The sequence below is a fragment of the Gouania willdenowi genome, chromosome 9 (assembly GCF_900634775.1).
Source record: "Gouania willdenowi chromosome 9, fGouWil2.1, whole genome shotgun sequence".
Taxonomy (NCBI): domain Eukaryota; kingdom Metazoa; phylum Chordata; class Actinopteri; order Blenniiformes; family Gobiesocidae; genus Gouania; species Gouania willdenowi.
Genome location: NC_041052.1, coordinates 4,453,395 through 4,476,540, shown reverse-complemented (window position 1 = coordinate 4,476,540; position 23,146 = coordinate 4,453,395). Strand labels below are relative to the sequence as shown.

Below are 23,146 nucleotides of genomic sequence, written 5' to 3'. Positions count from 1 at the left end.
AGGTAAATTACGTCACGCGTTTCCGTCGGGCTTTTGCGATATTGAAATGTCCTAAAAACCTCCTCATGAAAGTGTGAAAACCTTTTCACAATGAGTGTTTTTTTGAAATTCAAGCATTTCCATTACCAGTTTTTATTGCGCTATTTAGATTTAGACATATAGTATAGTTAATTACACAATAAGATTTTTGACCAAATGCGCCAATTTTTCTTGTTCCTCTCACCTGCTGATGGAGTAACACTGATGGCTTCCACCCCTGCAGGTAGAGCCAGCTCCTGACCGTACAGTTTGTGAGTTGTGAGACTGAGGCGACTGGCACTCTGCAGATTGGAAGTGCACGGTTTATTCCTCTGTGTGATTGGAGAGCCGGGGTTATTGTAGACAAACTTAGAGCTGTTCAGTGGTGAACTCTCTTCTGTTGGAACAGAAAAAATTATCAAAGCTTTAACACAAATTTCTGAAGACAAATAATTCCTCTTAGTTAAGATTTTTGTTAACTTTATATTTCCAAAAAAAAAAGACAAATTACTTCTAGGTAACACAACACCTGAACTTTTGCTTGATAATAACTAAAAAATGCAATGATTATATTAATTCAACACTTAAAATGCAAACGTGGTAACTGAAAGTTGCCTGATCTCTACTGAACAAAGATACTCACCCATGGACACAGGTCGAGCAGCCAGGTGAAGATGCCACATATGAAGGCGTGAGCGACCTGTGGGGGTTAATTCTACCACCACCAGAAAAAAACGGGCCGAGAAAGCTGCTTCACTGAAACCTGCAACAAAAACCAGACACAGGATACCAATGGAACACATTCGCATTAGCAGGAAAAAAACTGTTTTGAACATAAAATGTGATTGTTTCTCAATACTTAAAATGTGTTTGACCTAATACGCCTGTTAATGTAGGATAAACTCTTTAAAGATAAGGTTTCTCAACCATTTCTGGTTGTGACACTAAAATGTACGATAACTGTCAAGTGTTGGAAAAACTGCTGCTACCATCATGAGGAGAATGAGGATTTTCCTGCATGCTCTCTTTTCTCTCACTGCCAAGAATCAGATCCTCCTCAAAAACGTGCAGCAGCTGAGTCTCCTTCCCCAGCTGTGGGAAAATAACTGCAGGTTATATTTGGCCGAGTTAGGCGAACACCCTCAACAACAACAACAATAGCAATCTGTGTTACCAGACCTATATAACCAGTGACAGCCTTACAACCAGCGTGAAAGTGTTACGTTTTGAGAATGCCAATACATCTTAAAGCCAACAGAGCACTTCTGGGATAAAGTGGAAAAATATTTTTGATCCATGGAAGCTTTAGTAAATGATATAAAGGCTTATAAAGATCCAGTGCTAAAGTCTGCACTGATTTCACGGCACATTCTCAGAGTGATGTTAAGACTGAAAAGGCTGTAATACTGTAATATAATATATAACTGAGGACATTTATAGGATAATGTTGCTTCTTGACTTTCAAGTACTTACAAAGTCGGTAATGGCATCCAGCTCTATGATGCAGCCTGGCTTGGCTGTGGATTGCTGACTGATGATGTTAAACACCTCCCCGACATATTTCTAAATGGAATAAAAATGCATTAATGTTTAGATGTGTCAATTTACATTGCTGTCACTGCGCAAATGCTTTAGGAAGACCTTCAAATGTTTTTACTCGACATGGTATGTAGCACGGTCAGATTTTAACCAGTTCTTTTGAAAACTCTTCTTTATATGTTTGAATGATGAAATTATCTCAAACATGTTTGTTTTATTTTTCACTTTAATGATCTCAAACATTTTGACAGAGCAGGACGATGTTCTTTAAATGATCCTGTTAGTGAATGTTGGTTAATATAAGCACAGACAGGATGATAGACATTTCAACGCACTCTAAATAAGGTGGTTAAACTGTTCTTTTGGATATTACATAAAACACACAGCCAAAATTTGAAGACCAAAAACAACATACAGATAAAAAGGGAAACCTTTTTAAATCATTGTTTGTTAGGATACTTGTAAAGTTCACCATGTCAAAGACTGTCCTTTGATCTTGTTCATTGGCAATAAAGTCATAAACAACTTTTATAAGTTGGATTTTATTAATGTTTGCTACAACTACAAAATAGTTAAAAGAACAGCACTTAAAGCCGCTGGCAACACTCCCTAACATTTTTTAAACTGTACCTGTATTTTATCCAAAAGTTGTTCTCATCCACTACTGATGTCAGTGAGAACCTAAAACTCCAGCTGTTTTCACCAATGTTGGTTTTGTGGCTTTTCCACAGAAACACCCGAACACGTCCGAAATTGAATGTCTCACAGAGGGATGTCATATGTCATAACGGGGTACACCATAAACAAACCAAAACAAAAATGACGTTGAGGGAATCAGTGTCTTTCCTGTCTGATAAAAAAAAACATTTCTCTGAAAAAGGATAGTGCTCTGCCGTCTTTGTATTCTTCTACAGGATTTCCGATCCCACAATGCAATGCGCTAAACTTTCCCAAAGTTCAAGTCACATGACCATTTGTCAACAAACGTTTGTGAGTAAATTCTCCCATTTTGCAAAAGAAATACCTTTGATTTATTGATCTATGAGGCCTACATTGTGTCTTTATCTGTGTTAAAAGAAGTGATAGGGATTATCACTGACAGCTTTAACTATACCCGATTACTTTCTACATAACCAGTGCAAACCAGTTAATTAAATTTTTAAAAAAGCTTGCTTTTTTCATTTAAACAATAATTTTTTCATGTTAATGCGAGAGGAAGCATGTGTGAAAATAACATTTGAGGACTTACTGATATTTCAGGATTGGAGAGCTCACTCAGGAGTTTTTTGGCTTCAATCACAGCTTGATAGAGTCGGAGTGACTGACCATCACTGGCCACAAAGCAGGCGCTTGGAGAGTTACAGTACGCACCTGATGATGAGGGGGAAAAATGACATGTTATTGATTAGTTTTGTTTGTTTTGTTAAAAAATAAAAACTGGTTTAGTTTTTTTTTTTTTTTTTTTTTTTTTTTTTTTTTTTTTTTTTTTTTTTTTTTTAAAGGATTTTTTTGGCTCTAGTGGCCTTTATATGACAGTTGCTTGACAGGAAGGGGGTGAGAGAGAGCAGGGAATGACACGCAGGAAAGGGTCCCAGGCCGGGAATCGAACCTGGACCCGCTGCAGGTGAGGAACTACAGCCTCCGTACATGGGGCGGGCGCTCAACCCACTGAGCTACACACCGCCCCCTGGTTTAGTTTTTTGATCATGTTTGTTATACTGTGTTACAAATACAGAGCAACAAAGGTTAGTGAACAAAGCGCTTATTTTTATACTGCTATTTGTTTAAATTAGATTTATATTTGAGCAAGGGAAAGTATAAAAAACAGTTGTTGGAGATTGTATGTGGTATTTTAGTTTGAAAAAACAAGTAATTATCCAAGCTCTGAGCCTTCAGCTTCTTCCTGCACTGTATATCTATTTCTGTGATATTATGTATGTTTTTAAAACTGTCCGAAAATAATAAAAATAAATAAATAAATTAGAAAAAATTAAAAAAATGAAACTACATTTTTTAATTTTTATCATTACTAGACATTTCAGGCGACCCCATGACCCCATTATATTTCCTGGTGACCACAAAGGTGAAAAACACTAATCTAAAGAAATCTATGTATGGGAAATCACAAGCTTTTTAGATCTCTTCATGTAGTAGGATGATAATGTAGTTATTACATGAAAATAAGTAAATGTTTTCACCAAATTCAGTTGAGGAAAACTCAGTCAAATATTCAGTCCAAGACAAAACTGAAATTTCCAGTATAAATTCTAGCAGATTCATTTTGTCTTCTTTTTTAAATTAATATGTTATGGTTTTAGTTATTCAGACAACTTTTTTCAGGAAATTGACTTCAATGTCCTGACGCTTCTGAGGAAGACTGGCAGTTGACAGTCAAAAGAAGTCAGGAGATCAAAGTCATTTTTCTGAAAAAAGTTGTCTGAATTTAAAAAAACCTTAACATTTTAAATTTTACAGAACCAAACATTGCATATCTTAAGTGAACACAAGCAAATGGCATTAGATTCCTTTTAGATTCTTCCATTCCAAACAGGACTACGGATTGTTAAATCAAAAAAAGAAAGGTACTGAAGATTGTACAAATAAACCTATTTCCTCACCTAAGCAGCTGCTGGGAATGAGGGTAGGCAGCCAGGCTATGTTGGCGAACGCTGATGCATGGAGAGAATTTATTCGAGCCAACTCGGACACGCCACCAGACAGAGACAGCGGGCCGACAGGGTCCACTCTCCATAAAATCAGCTCGGAGTAGATTGCGTTGGGATCCTGGGAAACCATGCCCAGAGAAACACGGCTGGGTCGTGACCCGCACGTTAGGGAGGTGGAATGAAAGGGGCCAGAAGAAGAGCAGGCCTCTGGGGGGGCCAGGATGTTGTCCGCCTCCGGCGTCCTCAGGGCGTTGTGGTGAGAGGTGGTGAGGAGCAGAGGGAGCTGTGAGTGACAGGCCAGGTCGTTGAGGTGGAAGCGGTGACCACAGTAGCGGGACTTGTGTGAGACACTGAGCACAGTGGAAAAAGCAGAGTCTTCCGCGAAGCTGACGGCCCACTGGTTCAGAGAGCCATCGGCATGTTTGGAGATCATCAGCACGTTGGGGGTGAAGATGCTGAGACGGAGGCTGCTGCCAGGCACTGCCTTTCCCTGTCCTCCATAACTGATGAGGGCAGATTTGGTTTGGGGCAACGCGCTCCCAGGAGGACGCTGTCGGCCATGTTGGATTGCCAGCTCCACGTTCTTGTTACAGGCGTACATGACCACACTGTGGCTCAAGGAGATGGCGTCACCTGTTGGGAATGCTACGGGGATTCGAGACACAAATGATACCTGAGGAATAAAACAAATATTAGAGCAATGTAAACTGGCGCCAGATAACAAGCTCAATCACAGGGATAAAAATGACAAAAAACGATGCAAAAATAAATTAATACAATTTTGATTCCCGTTTTCTGTATTAAACATGTAACTACTTTCACAAATGAATTTATTGTGTTAATTTATCCAAATGTAAGAGAAATTTAACATTTTTCTCACAGTCTCTCCTGACTAAACACTTTGTTATGTCTCCAGTTCATCACATTACAGCAGATAAAAATGCAAGAATTAATAATACAGTATTTTTTTACGAATCAACTTAGTAAAAGAAATTAGACCATCATTTCTGTCAAAATTAATCATACGTAATCTGAATGAAAAAAATCTATGTAAACTTCTTAAGGAGACGTTTTGTGAAATGATCCAACTGTATTATATAATAAAAAGGAACAATAATCTGTAAGCACACAAGAAAATATCTTGTAGAAGTATTACTGGATTGATTTAACAAGCCCACTGGCATTTTCTGTCAGTTTTTCATCACTCTGAAACTGTGAAATACAACTCTCTACAAGTCTTAAATCGTTCTCCACGAAAAGTCTTGTTCTCTATTTTGTTTTCATGTTTATCAAATTTGTATCACACAAGTATGTTGTGTTAAAGGGCATTAAAGTCTTTAGCCTTATAGTTGGCAAAAATTACAAGCTGTATCTGGAGGAACAGTAGACTGACCTTGATCTTAAATATAAGTGAAGGTCAAGGTCAGGCATTGAAAGTAAATGTCGTTCAATGGTACCAGTCTGAGCCCTGTATCTCAAGTGGCCAAGTTATAGAAAAGTTTTTTTTTTGGGACATCATTAACATTGACCTACCAATCTTTTTACAGGTAGGTCGGACAACTTTTCATAAATGTAAACAAATATTTGTAGAGATATGGAAAATTTAAATTTTTGAAATTTGGTTTTTCACACTTGGCGCGACCTTGAGGCTCCAAAAAAGGTTGACTGCACAGCCTTGACAATTTTCAATTGCCAAATACAATTAAGACAAAACCTACTCAGCGTACATGTACAAGACAAGACAAAAAAGCAGTAGCAAGGGCAGATAAGGTTGGGAGAGAGGGAGCAGAGAAAATGCGACTGCCTTCGCCGAGTGCAGGAAGAAGATCTTTTTCAATTGTAGTTTCCAATTTTAATTATTGTTTTCATGTACCACCTATGACAATTTACGTACCCCACTTTGGGAACCTAGGCTTTAGAGGGTACAGATGAAAAATCCCAATACTATCTACCAAAAACACATTACATCCTAACTGCTAACTGTGCTTAACACATTCATACCATCTGTTAGTTTTGAGGCATTCTTAAACCAACAATCGTCTCATTGTTCCAAGTAAATAAAGGAAGAACAAAAACATTAATAACCTCAGAGATGTAAACTTGTGCTGTACCTGAGCCTGTCGGAACATGCCGGGCTGGTATTCATCCAACCAGTCCACATGCCACACCAACAAAGATCCGTCTATGGGATGAATACTGAAGAGCATGTCCGCTCCTTTGTTCCACTCCTCTAACAGCACGTCCACCTGATGTTCCACCGCTGCCAGGGGAAGCTCCCGTGCTTCTGGCCCCTTGGGGTTACTCGCTTTACTGCCATTATCATCTTCAAAGTTGCTCTCATCTTCAGGCTCTAGAGAAGAGAGCAAACCTTTGCACACAAACATTTTGCCTTTAATGCGAGTCCTGTTGGAAAAAGTCACAAATGTGTGCTTTCCTTTAAGCAGTTCGTTCACACCTTCGCTGGAACACTGTGTGTGCTGCTCCACGCTGCTTCGCAGCTGCTGCAGGAAGACTTCCATGGCTAAAGTGAAATGAAGCTCTTTGTTATTGAGCCAGTGGACGATGAATGGACCTGCGGGTTCTTCATCATCTACAGTGTTCAGAGAGGAGATGGAGGGCAGCAACGGAATATCTGTGGGAAAAGTGTCAAAATGCAGCTATAATTGAAATTATGTGTAATAAGTCACAGTCAAACAGTCACAAACAAAAAAAGGAAATGAAAATACACTGCTGGCACATTACCTAAAGGTAATTTTGACACACATAAATACAAAAACTCCTATAATCCTACAACACTGCTGAGCCTCGAGTCTTAAACAAGCGTAAGACTTTGTCTTCATTCAGGTCAGATGAGGCTGCAGCACAAAAAACAAAATGCTTAGAGACTGAGTAACTCACACAAGCTCACTGGACTTTGTTTCAACAACCTCAGGCAATCGACTAAATAAATGCTGTTTTGGGTTAAGAAAAAACTTCCAGCGGGAAGTTTATTGTTATTTGCAACATAGTATATAGTCATCTTAAAGATGTTTTAAAATGTTTTAATCAGAAATAAAATAGGTTGAAAAACTGGTCAAACTAGCAAATAGTTGGCATGATAAATTGTCAATGTAGTTAAATAGGCAAAAATAAGCATGAAATATGGCAAAAAGAAGTAAAAGTGAAAATAATGGGTCAACATATGTAACATTAGGTGGAAAAGTGGTGAACATGATTTAGAGGTGCTGACAATGTCTTGAAAATAGAAAATACGTGCAGAAAAGGCTTTGAAATTTAATGGAGAATTAGCAGAAATGGGAGTAATGTAGCAAAAAAAGCATTAAAAAGAAAAAAGATATGGCAAGAAAAAAGTGATGAAAATAGGTTAAAATATGGCAAGTTTTGTGCAGTTGCAGAAAAAGGATAAAAATAAGCAAAAATGGGCTCAATTTGTTCAAAAAATATTCTTAGTTTCTTGAAGGCATCTGGCAACCCCAAATGGGGTCCAGACCCTAGGATTGAGAACCCTTGCTCTATACAAGATAAGTCAGGCTAGTTGTAAAGTGACCTGTTGCTGGGTTGATGCTGGCTGCGATGTGGAAGTGGCAGAGTGCGTTAGCATGTGGGATAGCGCTGCTTCTGTTACAGTTCTTCCTGTGGTTGCAATGCTGGCTCTGAGGGTCCGAAAGGCTCCCACTCAAAGGCAGTTGAAGCAGATCTGGATACGAGGAGAACTCCGGGTCCTGATAGTTCTTTTGGAAAAATAAATTCATAATTATCATCATTCACTTTGAAACAATCATTTATTTTCAAAACAGTTGTGGCCCAATATAAAGCTTCACATCAGCCAAGCTACTCTGCTACAGCTAAAAAATCTTCAGTGATATATACCTATGAATAAGATATTACCATTGCAAATATCAAAACAAAAATTTTAAAAAATGGTTGTAAAAAGTGTGGCCTCTTCTTTAGATCTCATTATAAAATGTGCAATCACAGTATTTTAGAAGAGTGATAAAGCTCTTCATTAATAAAATGCAATGAAAAACAAATTTTCTATTTCAAGTGTTTAAGGTTCAGCAAAGCCATTCTAGCACCCCATCCTCCCCTCGCAACCCCCCCTGTCATGATGTCACGTCAGCCCCCAGTTTGGGGACCACTGATCTAAAGTATGTTTTTCAACATGTTTTGTATTCAGGTTAAAAAGCAATAAACAGTGATAAATATCCCAATTTGATACATTTATGGACAAATGGCAGAAATCCAGAAGTGAATCCCATATTAATCTACTACTGTAGGTCAGTGGTTCTCAAATTTTTCTGACTCAAGTTCCCTTTCTCTATTTCTGAATCCAAGTACCTCCTTTGTTCAACTATGACATTTCGCTCAGAATACAATGAAAAACAACTATAGCGCATAATGATGAAATGAATGAGTGATAATACACATTTTAGGTTTTATCATTTCTGGTCATCTCCCATCTGGTGTTGGACCAAGGTTGCCCCTTGTATTTTCTGTTTGTTTTTAATGCTTTCATTTGTTCACTTTCCACTTTTTCTCTAAAGTACTCCCTGTAGTGCCATTGTGTACCCCCATTTGAGAAACGCTGCTGTAGGTAAATCCATTGGGCTTTTCTACCACACCTGTAACCGTGTGCACCACAATCTCAGTGCAGTACTAGATGTAGGAGCCTAGGGAAGGTTTGCCCTCTATGCTCTGACCCAGAAAAGTGTGAACACTGTCCAGATGCTGACTGCTCACTGAACCAGGGCAGGTTTAGAGTGATGGATGGAAACAAATGATGGATTTTAAGACCATTTCATTTAAGGATGCACCGATTTCCCTTATTTTGGGAGATGGGCCAATCCTTGCATATGAAACCGATCTTTAAGACTGATCTTTTCTACCTCCTCAATGGTCTTAAAGTGGGTCATAACGTCAGACACTTCTGCTGTGAGATGACTGACAGGCCTGCCCACCAGGTCATGTGTGCATGTGCGTGCGTGCACATGCCTGTACTACACAGGATAACAACAACAACAGTCACCCGGAGCACGGTTAGCTTAGCATGTCGGCAGTATTACACAAAAAAGAATGCAAAGGATCACAATTTGTAATTCCTGTAACCCTGAAATAAGTCCTGGTGGAGCTGCAAACAAAACGCTACCTAATTCACCATTTAAGAAACCATCACACTGCTGAGTATGCAGCATTTGAAACTAGCAATCAAGCTAAAGCTAACGCAGAAAAGAGCCAGGAGTCCGCTGAGAGCGCTTAGCAGTGAAAAGAGCAAAGCTACTACGAGGAAAATGATGGAGTTCACAGCATTGGATATCAATAAAAACCTTCCACTTATAAACAAGTGACTGTAATGAGTGTGAGAACAACTAACCTGTGTCATGTTCATTCTGTCATTACCCGTTCACTAATGAAAATGTTACACATGCTACACTTTATTATGTGTAGAATGTTTTACTTTTAGCATCTTTTATCCTGTGCACTGTTGCAACTTATTTTTTAGATTTATATTTTACATTTAAATATCCACAATTCACATTTTTTTATTTTTGCACTACAAGGAACCTTAAAACACAGGACACTTTATTTGTGCTTTAAGATGTTTTGTTACTTTATCCTGTAGATTAATATTTTATCACCTACCCCAAACCCTGTTGGACACGTTTATTTAGTTTTTAAAATGTGTAAAATGAAAAGCTAAAGGAACTGATATAATTTAGTATTTTGGACAGCAATGTTCAAAACTTTTAATTTATATGTGAGATAACTACATCATGTGCAGTTAAAACAACATGTTTGTATTGTTTCACAGGTGTTGTTCAATGTTTTACAATAAAATAAGATTGGAACATTCAAGGTGTATGCTGTCAGTTAAAAAAAAAAAATCAGGATCGGCCAAAATCGGTATCGGCAGGTCAGGCTTTTAAAAAAATTGGTGCACCCCTAATTTATCATAATAAAATAATTGTGTTCTATTGGATGAACTTGATTTCCCTAATCCTCCTGAGTTACAGAAAAACAACAATGCATCTCTTACGTCTTGTGTCGTTTGCCCCGGGATCTTTGCATCCCAGGTGTGTTTCTTTGTGAGACCAGCGCTTCTGATGGATTCAGCGTGCTGTCCACTGGTGTAGTTGCTATGGTGACCAGATAAGAGATTGTCACCAGGTAACAGCGTCTCAGCCCAAAGTCGACACACGCTGTCCTTACAGCAGGTGAGCAGAACGTTACACACGGCCCCTCTGTTCACAGGTGGAGAAGAAAAGAAGAGAACGGAGTTAATGGATCACAGCAGGAATTGGATTCACATTATCAGAACAGACTCCGCTGAAACTTTGTGTTTCCAGTCCTGTCGGTGCTCATGAACAATCTTTTAAAAATGACAGCTTTGAACTAGTGCATAGATCAAACTCATTTTAGTTCAGGGGCCAAATACAGAACAGTTTGATCTCAAGTGGGCCGCAAGTTTTATTCGGGAACAAGTAATTTTAACATTATTGTCCCCTAGCTTGCACTTCTATATATACATAAAATAGAAAATGTGAGAAAACGACCATATCCAAACAAAAAGTGACTTCACTTTAAATTTCCTAGATTTTGTGACCAATTTCTATTAAATTAAGGGAAATACTGTGTAATAATTTGAGGAATATTTAAAAAATTTTTTTTTGATGAGTCAGAAAATTGCAGTTTGAGGCAACATCTTGAAATCTCATATAATAAAATAAATTAATAATCAATCAATCAAACTTTACTTATATAGCACCTAACATGCAAATATAACTGTAGTCCAAAGTGCTTTACAGGACTTTACTGAAGTGATTGACAAAAGGTAAAATAATAAAAATATTTTAAAAACTATATCATACAGAAGTAATTTGATAAAATAATTAAATAGATGAATAATAGAGATAAAAACAAAACAGAAAAGATAAAAAATTTAAATTGGCATAAATCAGTAAAAATTAAAAACAACAATAATAAAAGATTTAACATATCACATAATTCAAAGAATATAATTATAAGCAATAAATAAAAGCCAGACTGAATAAATAGGTTTTCAGTGTTTAAAATCTCAGATCCTACAGCAGGCTGTTCCACCATCTTGGAGCATAAGGTTTATGTATAATTTTCCTTTTTGGAATCGCTAAGAGTAGTAGCAGAAGATCAGAGAGTCTGTCTGGGTTCATAACCTAAAACCACCTCTGATAGGTGTTGTGGGGTGAGGCCGTGTAGTTCTTTATAAACAAATAAAATTATTTAAAAATCAATGCAAAAACTAACAGGCAACCAGTGCAAAGATTTTAAAATAGGAGTAATATGTGCAAGTGCAAGTAACTGCAAATGTTCCCATTCTTTTGGCCCCTAATGCGTTCCTGTATGCAGGTATGCAGGAACATGGACTGAAGAAATGTGGGTATGAACACAAGAAGTCATGTATTTCAAAATGATGAAGATGGAAGCATCAGTGCACTCACCGTGAAATGTACTTGCTGGTTTTCCTCCATGAGAACCCAGTGACAGATCGGGGATGTGCCAGGTAGATAAAAGAATAGGTGAGCTCTCCCTGAACCGTGTCCGTAGTTTTGGAGGAAGTGAAAAGTCTGGAAACACCCGACTTCCACTTGATAGTGCTGTACCAAACTTTAACCAGACAGTCATCCTGAAACACAGATAATCACTTTAAACTGATGCAAAACACATTCTGATACAGTTACTGTTCAAAAGTTTGAGTTTTGAATGCCTCAATCTCAGACAGTTGGATAAAAATATGAATACTGTAGAGTTGGCTTTCAATTGAGTAACTGAATGCAAATTTACACTCATTCTGGAGAAACAATCAAATTAAATGAAGACAGTGAAGAGATTGAATCCCAGATTCAATCTTATATCACAATTCAAAGCTTTAAGAGACTTGGCTGTTCGGGGTGTACAATTTCACACAATAAATACATTACTGATGTTTATTTTAGGAGAATATATATTTAAGTTTTTAAAATGGTGATAATGACAGAAATATGACAATAGAGATCGACTCCACAAATTCCAAGTTACCGTTAAATTAATTACTGGTACTAAATTGAATTTCTAATATCAATGTGAATATACAATTGAAAATAAACAAAAACACACATACACTGGCTTTTCCTAAAATTCAAACTGATTTAACTCTTGGTGAAAAAACTAAAATAAAACAAGGTGACTTACCAACCCAGAAGTGGCAAAGAATTCTCCATCAGGTGAAAACTTCATCAGACTTACTGGAGAGGCAGTTCTTTTAAAAAAAAAAAAAAAAAAAAAAAAAAAAAAAAAAGGAAATAAGACATGGATTTTTATCTAAAATGAGTTCATGCCACATTGGAAAATGCTTAAACCCACCAACACAATCTCATTAGTGTTACAAATTCATTTGTCAAAATTTCAATACCATCCATGACATTTTTGTTATTGTTGTTCAGGAAATCACATGTAAAAAACACAACCTGAGCTTTATACTGTTCTTACTTGCTCTGCCAAATACACCTCCAGGCTGAAGATTGGTCAGTGATTTCTTTAGGATTTCTTCTGCTTTCTGCCTCCTTTTTTACACCCTCAAGGTTGGACCACAGCTGGAGGCAAGTGGAGCCTGTTAGGAGAGTGCCACCTGTACACACACGCACACGGTTTCACACTCTGGGTAGTATGTTTTACATTAGTTTTCAGCTTTGTGTGAACGTACCTGTGGGATGCCAGGCAAGGTTTCGGACCATTGACGGTAAAACAAACTGACCCGTCTTCTGCCACTGGCACGTTAATTTCTGTAGACAACAAAACAAACTATGAACTCAATGAACTGAACATTTTTATTTAAACAAATATTAAGAAGCCCCTGATAAAAACAGCCTTGATGACGTTCACTGAATCAGACAATGACTAAAAAAAAAAAAGGGGAAACCTTGGGCGACTCACAGTCAAAGACGTATCTTTTTGGTCTGGATGATGAACAGGCTCAAAGACACACACGATGCTTCCATAGGAAGCTGCAATCTGACAACAGAACATTTAAAAAAGATTAATTCACAAACTTATCTTCAACAAATAGGTAGCACACAGATTACTTTAGGAACTATATTCATGTTCACATAAACCCCAGGGTTCTCACCAGGAATTGTTCACAGCATAGAAAGGTTGTATGGCATTCCCCCTGTAAAATTTTGTAATTGAAACACTATTTCCTGCATTTTGAGGCCAAATAAGTAATTTTGTGGAGTTTTTTTTCTTATCTTTGTTCCTTACTTTAAAGTTATTTGTTGAATTGGTGAAGGGTCATGATGACTAGAGTTAGGGAGTTATTCTTATAGACAAGAAATAACATTGTATTCAACAGACTGCTTCGAAAATGCGCTTTTCAAATTTAAATGAGGTATTATGTGGGAACTGCAGTAATATTGGGACTGTTTTGGACACCAACCCAATTTTATATTTTTCTACAGTTTTATTTAGTTGATGGTAACCCATAATCACCATCCAATATAAACAGTGTGCTTTAATTAAAATCTAAACAAAAAACAAAGTGAAGGATGCATTGCTCACAGTAGAGCTTTAGTCAGACCAAAAAAAGAAGACCTGACCCAGCCCAAGCCCAACGGAACTGTTTCTCAGTTACGCAGATTAAAAAGAGTGAAAACAACCCATGCACGCCTGGAAGTCCCTTTTGTGTCCAAGTGTGAAACAATTATTACGACAGTACCAATTAAAAAAAAACAACAGCGAAAGGGATCAAAATCACAGCATCGGGGGCACCCAAAGCTCAACAGCGTGGGCGAGAATGTATCTGATAATTGCCACATGCACAAGTGATAAACATGGCAGCTTGACACACAGTGAAGAACAATTGTTAATAGTGTAATTATCTTTTATCTCAATTTTAGTACATAAAACATAACTTGCCCTTTTCTGTTTATTTCCTGTATTGCTGCAGTGACATGGAAATTTCAGCCTCCGGGGAATTAATAAAGTTTATATTGATCAGGTTGAAGTTTTCAGCTGGGAACACAAGCAGTGACTCAGGAGGTAACAACTGAGACTGATGTGAATGAATGAATGAATGAATAAATGAGTTAAGCTCACAGAAACTTTAATGAGTCAAATATTATCTCAGGTAAATGCCAACAGTGCTTTTTATTGACAAAAAAGGAACAATTCTTGAATATCCATATCTCTCTCCTCGATCATCATCATCATCGCTGTAAAGCGTGACCGAGTTAGATGCACTGGAGATATGAAAGGACTTATGCACACCGGAGAATGCGCGTGAAGCCAGATTTGAATGGGAACGCCCACATTTCAGGGCTGCTCCACCCACAGTGCGTAACTGGGATGTAGCCGCGCAGCAACTGACTTAAGTACAGGGGGAGAATAGCGCACAGTCAAAAACAGCACCGCTGTGCGGATTTTTGGACTTACGCACATAAGAGAATAGAGCCCATAGTGATGACATATTTAGATATTCCTTAATACAGAAACAATAACATGGCCATAACACATCATATTACAGCATGAAGATATGATTAATATATCATAAGCATAAACTGAGCTATCAGAGTTTACACAGTGAAAACATTCAGTGAACTGCTGAAAAACGGCCAGACTGGTTCAAAGTGAAAAACTCAAATAAACACTTGTTTCACCAAATAGCCTGAAAGCAAACTGGTTACAGATACACCCCCAGGTATCACTTCTCTCAACTTCCATTGAACATTTTGGGGCCCTAAAATGATTGCTCACTTTCTCCACAGCTGACACGAGATATTATTATGATCAGATCTATCACTTCATGATGTATCAAAATACTTTGATGATCTAAAACTGGTTTACTGAACAAAATGTGAATAAAGCTGCACTTTGTAGATTGTTGTGCAGTCAAAGAATTGGCAGCGACTTATTTGATGCAATTACTTCAACATAGACCAATATGTTTCCTTCACTAAATAAAATCACAAACACCTATGAAAGCAAAATGTGCTAGAAATGAATTAACATGTCTCCTAAAAATGGTCAGTGAGTGCAAAACCCTATAGAAATGTAGTGTCTAGGACTTTAATGTAGCAAGTCGTCATTAAAACAACATTTGTAGCTAATGCAAACACAATGTCAGTCTAATTTGAGCAGAAATGTAAACATCCCGACGTGCAGAGGGCAACTGAGTAGCAAGTCAAAAACGTTCCACCATGCTGGAAGCATGTGATGAGTTGTGGCGCGTAAAAATTAAATTAAACATCACATGAGACGAGTAGAGTATGACAGGGATTTTTTCCCCTCTTTTTTTGCTTATTTCGTTCATTCATTCCAGATGTTACAGGAATAATGATTACAAATAACAAAGATGTGAACTGTCAAATTTGTTCAGGTGCAGTAGTTTCTGGACTATAAGCAGCTACTTTTTTCTCACGCTTTGAAGCCTGCGGCTCAAACAATGACCCGGCTAAATTGTGGATTTTTTCCGGTTTTATAAGCTTCATGCCTCCACAAAATTGAGCTCCATCACATTAGACCAGGTGAAGCGATGAAGTTATTAACATGAAATTGTTCTTGCTTGCACTGAATCATTCTGATCACATTATGCACACTGCCTCGTCATAGCAACGACACGAAGAGAGAGAGAGAGAGAGAGAGAGAGGAGAGAGAGAGAGAGAGGAGAGAGAGAGAGAGAGAGAGAGAGACCGCTGCAGTAAAAGTCAGCCAGTTTGTAATTGACTGGTTCCAGTAAAAAGTGACCATAAAAAGTTGTAAATGGGCTGATATGTAGACATGGGGCAGTGAGGAGGAGACTTCACGTAGTAAAGGAAACTTTTCAGTTGAAACACTGACATTTCCGTGAAACCTAACTTGAGTACGATAGCCCACCTACCTGCCCGTTCTGATTAGGGATGCACCAAAATGAAAATTTGTGGCCAAAGCCAAATAAAATATAAACACTTGGCCAAATACCAAATACAGTTAAGTTTTTCACTATTTTTTTTTTAATAGTGCATTAATAGGCTAGAATAATTTTTTAGACATGTTTCTCAAAGAAAGTAAATGTTTATTGAATATTCTGACATTTTTTTAGATATTCCAGTAGCCTTTGCTTTTCAAAAAAAGCACAACAAAGTTTTTCATTATTAGACAAAATACACACATCAGCTGTTGGCACTCCGTGATAATGCTACACCAGACCCGACATTGCTTGTGAACTGAGGAGGAAACAATAAGGATGTTTACGGGCACACACTTTTCTGACCCAAAATCACTACACGTTGTTTGATTAAGTCATATTCTACTATTCAGCCTTGCTTTTAACTCACTAAACCGAAGTCCAAATGTGGCTTTTTTTACAATATTCGGCCGAATATATTTGGTCACCGAATATTCGGTGCATCCCTAGTACTGATTGGCCGATTTTCTTAAGGGCACCCTCATCAGCCAATAGAGAGCGGTCTATGTTAGGCTGCGGCATTTGTGTGGATGTTTCTTAGAATATTGCTAAATTATTGTAATGCGGCCAATAAAACAGTGCGCTTTACAGCCTGGAAATTATAGTATTTAAGATGGGATTATTTCATCAGAAAATAGGGACGATTTCATTAATCCAAACCTATTAATTTGGCTTGATAGTGGTTATGCAAAACAAATCTATACTTGATTAAACCAAATTGAGTTCCTTCTACAAAATGACCCATCATTCATTGTTGGCTCTTACCTGTCCACCCTGCAGAGAGCAGTCAACACATCCAACCTGGATGTTTCCATGTTTGGCTCCAGGTATGATCTGCAGTCGCTCAAAGTCACTGCCCAAAATCACCACGTCACAACCTGATGCATAAGCCTGTTGGCAGAGAGAATAAATGAAGAATTCATGAATAAATTAATCAGGATGAAAGGTGAAAAGTTGAATTAAATGTTCATGCATCAGACATGACACTGTCTAAGTGATAGCTGTGGAGTTAGCGCGGCTAAGAGGAATGCTACGCTCTATTTATGCACCCATAGCTCCTCATTCTCACATGAGCTGTAACTGACTGTGTCCTTCCTTTGTCCCCAAAAGGACAATTAACTCTAAAGGTTCTCTTATTGATTAGCTTGCTATATAGTATGGGAACAAGGTCATTAGTAGGGATGTACCGAAAAGAAAATTCTTGGCCGAAACCAAAAACTGAAAATGAGAAAACCAAGGCAAGAAACCGAAATAAATTATGTAAATTATTAGTATCATTACATTTAAGGGTATGTGAATAATTTTATAATCTTTGTATTGTGGGTGGGTAAGTTTTATTGTTCTGACTAGAAAGGCCCGACCAGGGACAGGAGTTGTGAACTAGCATTAGCTATAAACTCTATGTGCACCACATCAGCTGCAAACTTTTGCATCTATGTTGAACTGCATTGTAAAATAAAATAAAATATATATAAATGTGGACTAACCTCACTGAAATCAAAGCTTTGCAATTGTATAAATTAATGTTAATGCTTCAAAGAATAAACCAATTAAAAATATGTAAATATGTATTTATTATTTATCTATACAATACAAAATAAAACAAAACACAATTTTTCCAAAGAATGCATTTTCGGCCCATTTACTGCCACCGGAAATTTTTGTTTACCCAAAATTGCCTTTTCTGCTTTTTGGACAAAAATCTTGGCTGGAATTTTGGTGCATCACTAGTCAATAGGAGTGCACTGAAATTACAAAGTCTTCTGAACTGTAATCAATTAGTTTGATTATATATGACATTCCATTTATAGCTCATAATATAACATGTATTCACAACAATATGTAATAAATGTGATGAGCTTTACAACAGGTCATTGAATCTCCCCAGCATTCCTGGGAGTGTTTGACATATCTTACAGTGAATGGCACATTGTTGACGCTCCCCACAGAAAAACAGTTGTCCCCGGGGTTAACGGCCCCCGTGAGGACCTGATGGAGATTCATGATATTTCTCCTCCAATCACACACGCCCTCTTTCCAACGTCAGATTCATGGGAAACCACCAGGAAGGTACGTCCATCGCTGTCTGAGACCTGATCTCTCTCATCGGGGTTGCCCTCGGCCTGCTGGAGGCAGAAAGACACGTTACTGAGATGATTCGACTCCTGGAAAACTGTTTTATCACCAACAAAACCACAGAGCAGAAGCTTTCTATAGTGTCTTACCCAGATGTGGCTGATGTGTTATAAGATAGTGAGAGGAAACTATCTTATTTCAAGAACAAGTGAATAGAAAAGCTGACTAGTGTAGTTTTATAAAATGCATTTCACCAGCAGTTTGCATTGTAATCAGGAGCTATTTCACATTTAAAAGAGCAAGAAGGTTGATTAAGGACAAAGTACCTCAAACAAGAACTGGAATGACTACAAAGAAGATCTTTAAAAGTATCTAATTAGTGTTACCAAATTAAATTGTTGGCTGCTCATCACATGTTCAACTAAAAGAATACTGGAAACCTCGTCAGAGCCAAGGCCTAAGTACTGGAGCAGTGCAATGTTTACATGCACCTAACAATCCTAAATACTAAAATCTAGTTGTCTTCAAGTTTAAAAGCATAGGTTTTTATACTTTACATCACAGCATTAGTGTTTATTATTGGTTTTAAATTCAAGTAACCTTTAAAAATTCCGGTTTGACTTTGCTCATTCAAAACAAGAGAGGGGCAGAAAGTACATTTCCTCTTTCCTGTAAATTACCACAGGAACTTAAGCTTGGGAGTTATGGCAACATTCAAAAATATAAACTTGTCATGTGAATTATTAAATGGATTTAAATTGAAATTGGGAGTAATTTGACATTATAGTCAAACATAAATAGTAGCATCCATTCAAAAAAATACAATTAAATTAGTTTGCAAAACTCCAGGGAGTTTCAAAGTTGGAAACTTTGATTTAATTTATTTTTTTTAATTTTTATTATGTAAATGACAATTTAGGTTTCCTAACCTAAACATTAACAAACGCTCAATTTACTAACACTTTGAAAACTATAATGTGAATAAACAATCAATGCAATATACAATACTTACTCACACAGAAACCGTAAATCCCGTCCCCCACACTGATAATCCCTCCCAGTCTCCTCCTCTCAAGGAAGTGCACGAAATTGCGCACAAGAGCTGAACGTGTACTATCGGTAAAACACATCGCCACGCAAAAGGATTCACACAAAATATAGGAAAATGGAACATTAGATTACCTGTCTAGAAGGAAAACAGTCCAAAGATAGTCCAAGACTGAAAACAAGTTTGCACCGTGCACACGCTTCACTATATATCGCGGCAGCCAATGAGGAGGCTCCTTCTTGGGCTCTGCTCACCCCTCCTTTCTCTAAATCCTGTGATTGGAGGTGGAGGGGGTGACCGCCAAGATTTTGTGTTCCGGGGTTTATTAACTAAAATAATTAATTATAAGGCACAAACAGCATGCAGACATATGATTTTTTCAGAAATTATTACTTTTACGATATACTATATGATGCTAATAATATATATTTTTTTTAATTAAAGAAAATAAATTGAGTACCCCAGCTTTAATGCTTGGTCAATGCTATAGCTACATAATTGCTATTGCTAGGCTAATGCTAATGCTAGATTAATGCTAATGCTAGGTTAATGCTAATGCTAAGTCAGTGTTAATGCTAAGTCAGTGTTAATGCTAGGCTAATTCTATTGCTAGATTAATGCTAGCTAATTGTAGCCTGAACCTACATCCTCACTTGCATTTTCTTCAGGAAATGTAAATATTCTAGTTATTATTATTTTTATTATCATTATATATTATGCCTCAACACAACAGAATAAGTAAAATATATGGACACATTTCACTTTAGTTCTACATTGCGTATGACATTAAGTGTGCAGGAATAGGGGGTACATGGCTTCAGGTTAAAGGTATGAAGGCGTACGGGACTGTGTAAAGTTTGGTAACCACTGGTGTAACACTTCCCTCCATCATGTCTGCACTATCGTCTGTTTAACACACCCATATGCCAATGCAAACCTAATTTCCTCACTTTACTGACTGACAATTGCTGTTACAAAAGGAAGAACGGGGATCAATGATGGAGCTAAACAGAGTGAAGTGAACCCATGTTCCCTGTGTTGTAGTCCTTCACGTGATCATAATGTTTCAGTCAGTCACCACCACCAACAACAACAACACATCTGACTTACCGTGTGATACCATGTGACTCCTTCACCTTTCCTTCTGTTTAGAGGACATAGGTCACACATTCATCACCACACACTTGCTGTCATGTCGCTGTTCACCTGATGTCAAGTTATTTATGTTATATACACCGGGACACGGTCTGTCACAAGACCAGAACCGGATAAAGTGTGTGTGTGTGCGCGCTTACCTTGTTCTGCACCTCCAGCAGGCCCACAGTCACACTGAGTTCTCCTGAGAACAACTGGCCTGGTTTAGGGCTCCTCTGCTTCCCTCCGACACCTCAGTCTCCTCCGCTAGCTAACGTTAGCACAAGCTAGCTCACTTTTAGCCAGCTCCGGAGCTACGAGGTTAGCTGTAAATCACTCATGGCTCTCAGTCAAAGGGCCTGTCAATGTTTAACGAGATGAATATAAAAGTGTCCGTTCACTTCTGAAAACCAAAGACACAAGCGGCAGCTTTCAGGAGCTTTAGCAAATAAAACGATCCCAAAGAGGAAGCTTTTCCTGGGGTTGAAGATGTGTCATGATAGCGACTGTTACGCCGTAATGCATTGTGGGTCTTGTAGTATAACACTAGCAAGAAGCCTGGAACTTCTATTCCTGGAACAGGCAATTGGTATGATCAGTCCTAAATTAAATTTACAAAGTGATTATTTAAAAATCCAAAACATATAGAATACAGAAAAATACAAGAGGACAACAAAAATAACAGAAACATTTACAAAACGACAACAAAGATACACAAAATGGCAATAGCAATATACAAATTAACCAAAAAACTGACAAAATGACTAAAATACATAGAATAACAGATACATTTACAAAAAGACAACAAAAATAACAAAAAGCCAATAAAATTGCAACACAAATACACATAAACAAACAAAACACAATTCAATTCACAATTCACGAATACTCTGGCAAGAAAGCCATAGTAAATACATGACAGCCTTATGACATAGTCGATCTACATACTATTCCTCACTAATTGAAGAAAATAAAAATAATCCGAGGTACCTTTTCAGCACTGTAGCCAGGCTAACACAAAGTCAGAGCTCTATTGAGCCCATGATTCCTCTAGCCCTCAGCTGTGAGGACTTTATGACATTTTTTAACGATAAAATTCATAAGATTAGAGATAAAATTAGCCACTCCCTGCCTTCACCTGGGCCTGCTGTACCATTAAATGTAAATAGGCCCAACCTAAACTGTTTCACACATATAGGACTTCAGGAACTTAACTCTGATATTTCATCCTCCAAACCATCGACCTGCCTTTCAGATCTGATCCCAACTAAGCTGTTTAAAGAAGTTGTTCCCCTAGTCTGCCCATCTTTGTTGGAGACAATAAATATATCCCTATCAATAGGCTACGTGCCACAGTCCTTTAAAGTAGCTGTAATCAAACCCCTTCTCAAAAAACCTACTCTTGATTCCAGCACTTTAGCAAACTACAGGCCTATATCTAATCTTCCTTTTATTTCAAAGATTCTTGAGAAAGTTGTGGCAGCTCAGCTCTGTGACTTCCTTCAAAACAACAGCCTGTTCGAGAACTTCCAGTCAGGCTTTAGAGCTCAACACAGCACAGAGACTGCTTTAGTTAAAGTAACTAATGATCTACTCTGGGCTTCAGATGAAGGAGCTCAGTGCTGGTTTTATTAGATCTTAGTGCAGCTTTTGACACTATAGATCACTATATTCTACTAGAGAGATTAGAGGAATTACTTGGAATCACAGGGACTGCCCTAAACTGGTTTAAGTCCTACCTATCTGATAGGTACCAGTTTGTACACGTGAATAATAGGTCTTCTGTGTACACTAAAGTAAGCTATGGGGTTCCTCAGGGCTCTGTGCTAGGTCCAATCCTCTTCTGTATCTATATGATCCCCCTTGGTAATGTTATGAGAAAATACTCTGTTAACTTTCACTGCTATGCTGATGATACCCAACTGTATGTATCAATGAAGCCAGGTGAGACAAATCAGCTATCTAAACTTGAGGCCTGTCTAAAGGACATTAGGGCCTGGATGGACCAAAATTTTCTTCTTCTCAACTCAGACAAGACTGAGGTCATTATACTGGGCCCACGACACCTTAGAGAAACCTATGCTAGCCTAACTGCCCTAGATGGCATTACTCTGGCATGAAGCACAACTGTTGGAAACCTTGGGGTTCTATTTGATCAGGATTTATCCTTCAACTCTCACATAAAACAAACTTCAAGAACTGCCTTCTTTCATCTCCGTAACATTGCTAAAATCAGATCTATCCTGTCTCAGGGCGATGCCGAAAAGCTAGTCCATGCTTTTGTTACCTCTCGACTGGATTATTGTAATTCTCTTTTAGCAGGCTGCCCGAGCAAGTCGCTTAAGACACTTCAGCTGGTTCAAAATGCTGCAGCACGTGTACTGACTAAAACTAGGAGAAGAGATCACATTACTCCTGTATTAGCCTCTCTGCTTTGGCTTCCCATAAAATATAGAATAGAATTCAAGATTCTTCTTCTCACTTATAAAGCCCTAAATGGACAGGCACCAGCCTATCTCAAGGAGCTTGTAGTGCCATACAATCCCCCCAGAACACTACGCTCTCAAAATGCTGGACTACTCGTTGTTCCATTTGTCTCTAAAAGTAGTATAGGAGGAAGAGCTTTCAGTTATCAGGCCCCACTTCTCTGGAACCATCTACCAACCACGGTTCGGGGAGCAGACACCCTCTCTACCTTTAAGGTTAGGCTCA

At 37.9% G+C, this 23,146-nt stretch overlaps 1 protein-coding gene across 5 annotated transcripts in view; it reads right to left on the bottom strand.

Moving 5' to 3' along the window:
• Positions 1-20,939, bottom strand: part of dmxl1 (Dmx like 1) — a 70,001-nt gene extending 49,062 nt beyond the window's left edge. For 2 of the 5 annotated variants that reach the window (XM_028458035.1, XM_028458040.1), the window contains exons 1-18: positions 20,596-20,939; positions 18,094-18,302; positions 16,942-17,067; positions 13,170-13,247; positions 12,940-13,018; positions 12,726-12,864; positions 12,429-12,495; positions 11,699-11,883; positions 10,258-10,462; positions 7,771-7,954; positions 6,679-6,855; positions 6,335-6,591; positions 4,176-4,896; positions 2,807-2,928; positions 1,492-1,581; positions 1,008-1,110; positions 662-781; positions 224-415 (exon numbers count right to left, since the gene is read on the bottom strand). In XM_028458035.1, coding sequence (XP_028313836.1) covers positions 224-415; positions 662-781; positions 1,008-1,110; positions 1,492-1,581; positions 2,807-2,928; positions 4,176-4,896; positions 6,335-6,591; positions 6,679-6,855; positions 7,771-7,954; positions 10,258-10,462; positions 11,699-11,883; positions 12,429-12,495; positions 12,726-12,864; positions 12,940-13,018; positions 13,170-13,247; positions 16,942-17,067; positions 18,094-18,180 — 2,932 coding nt within the window. In that variant the 5' untranslated portion in view covers positions 18,181-18,302; positions 20,596-20,939. Of the gene's footprint in view, positions 1-223; positions 416-661; positions 782-1,007; positions 1,111-1,491; positions 1,582-2,806; positions 2,929-4,175; positions 4,897-6,334; positions 6,592-6,678; positions 6,856-7,770; positions 7,955-10,257; positions 10,463-11,698; positions 11,884-12,428; positions 12,496-12,725; positions 12,865-12,939; positions 13,019-13,169; positions 13,248-16,941; positions 17,068-18,093; positions 18,303-20,410; positions 20,445-20,595 lie in introns of all 5 variants that reach the window. The other 3 variants (XM_028458037.1, XM_028458039.1, XM_028458038.1) reach the window with 3 other exon arrangements.
• Between the last annotated feature and the right edge of the window lie 2,207 nt (positions 20,940-23,146).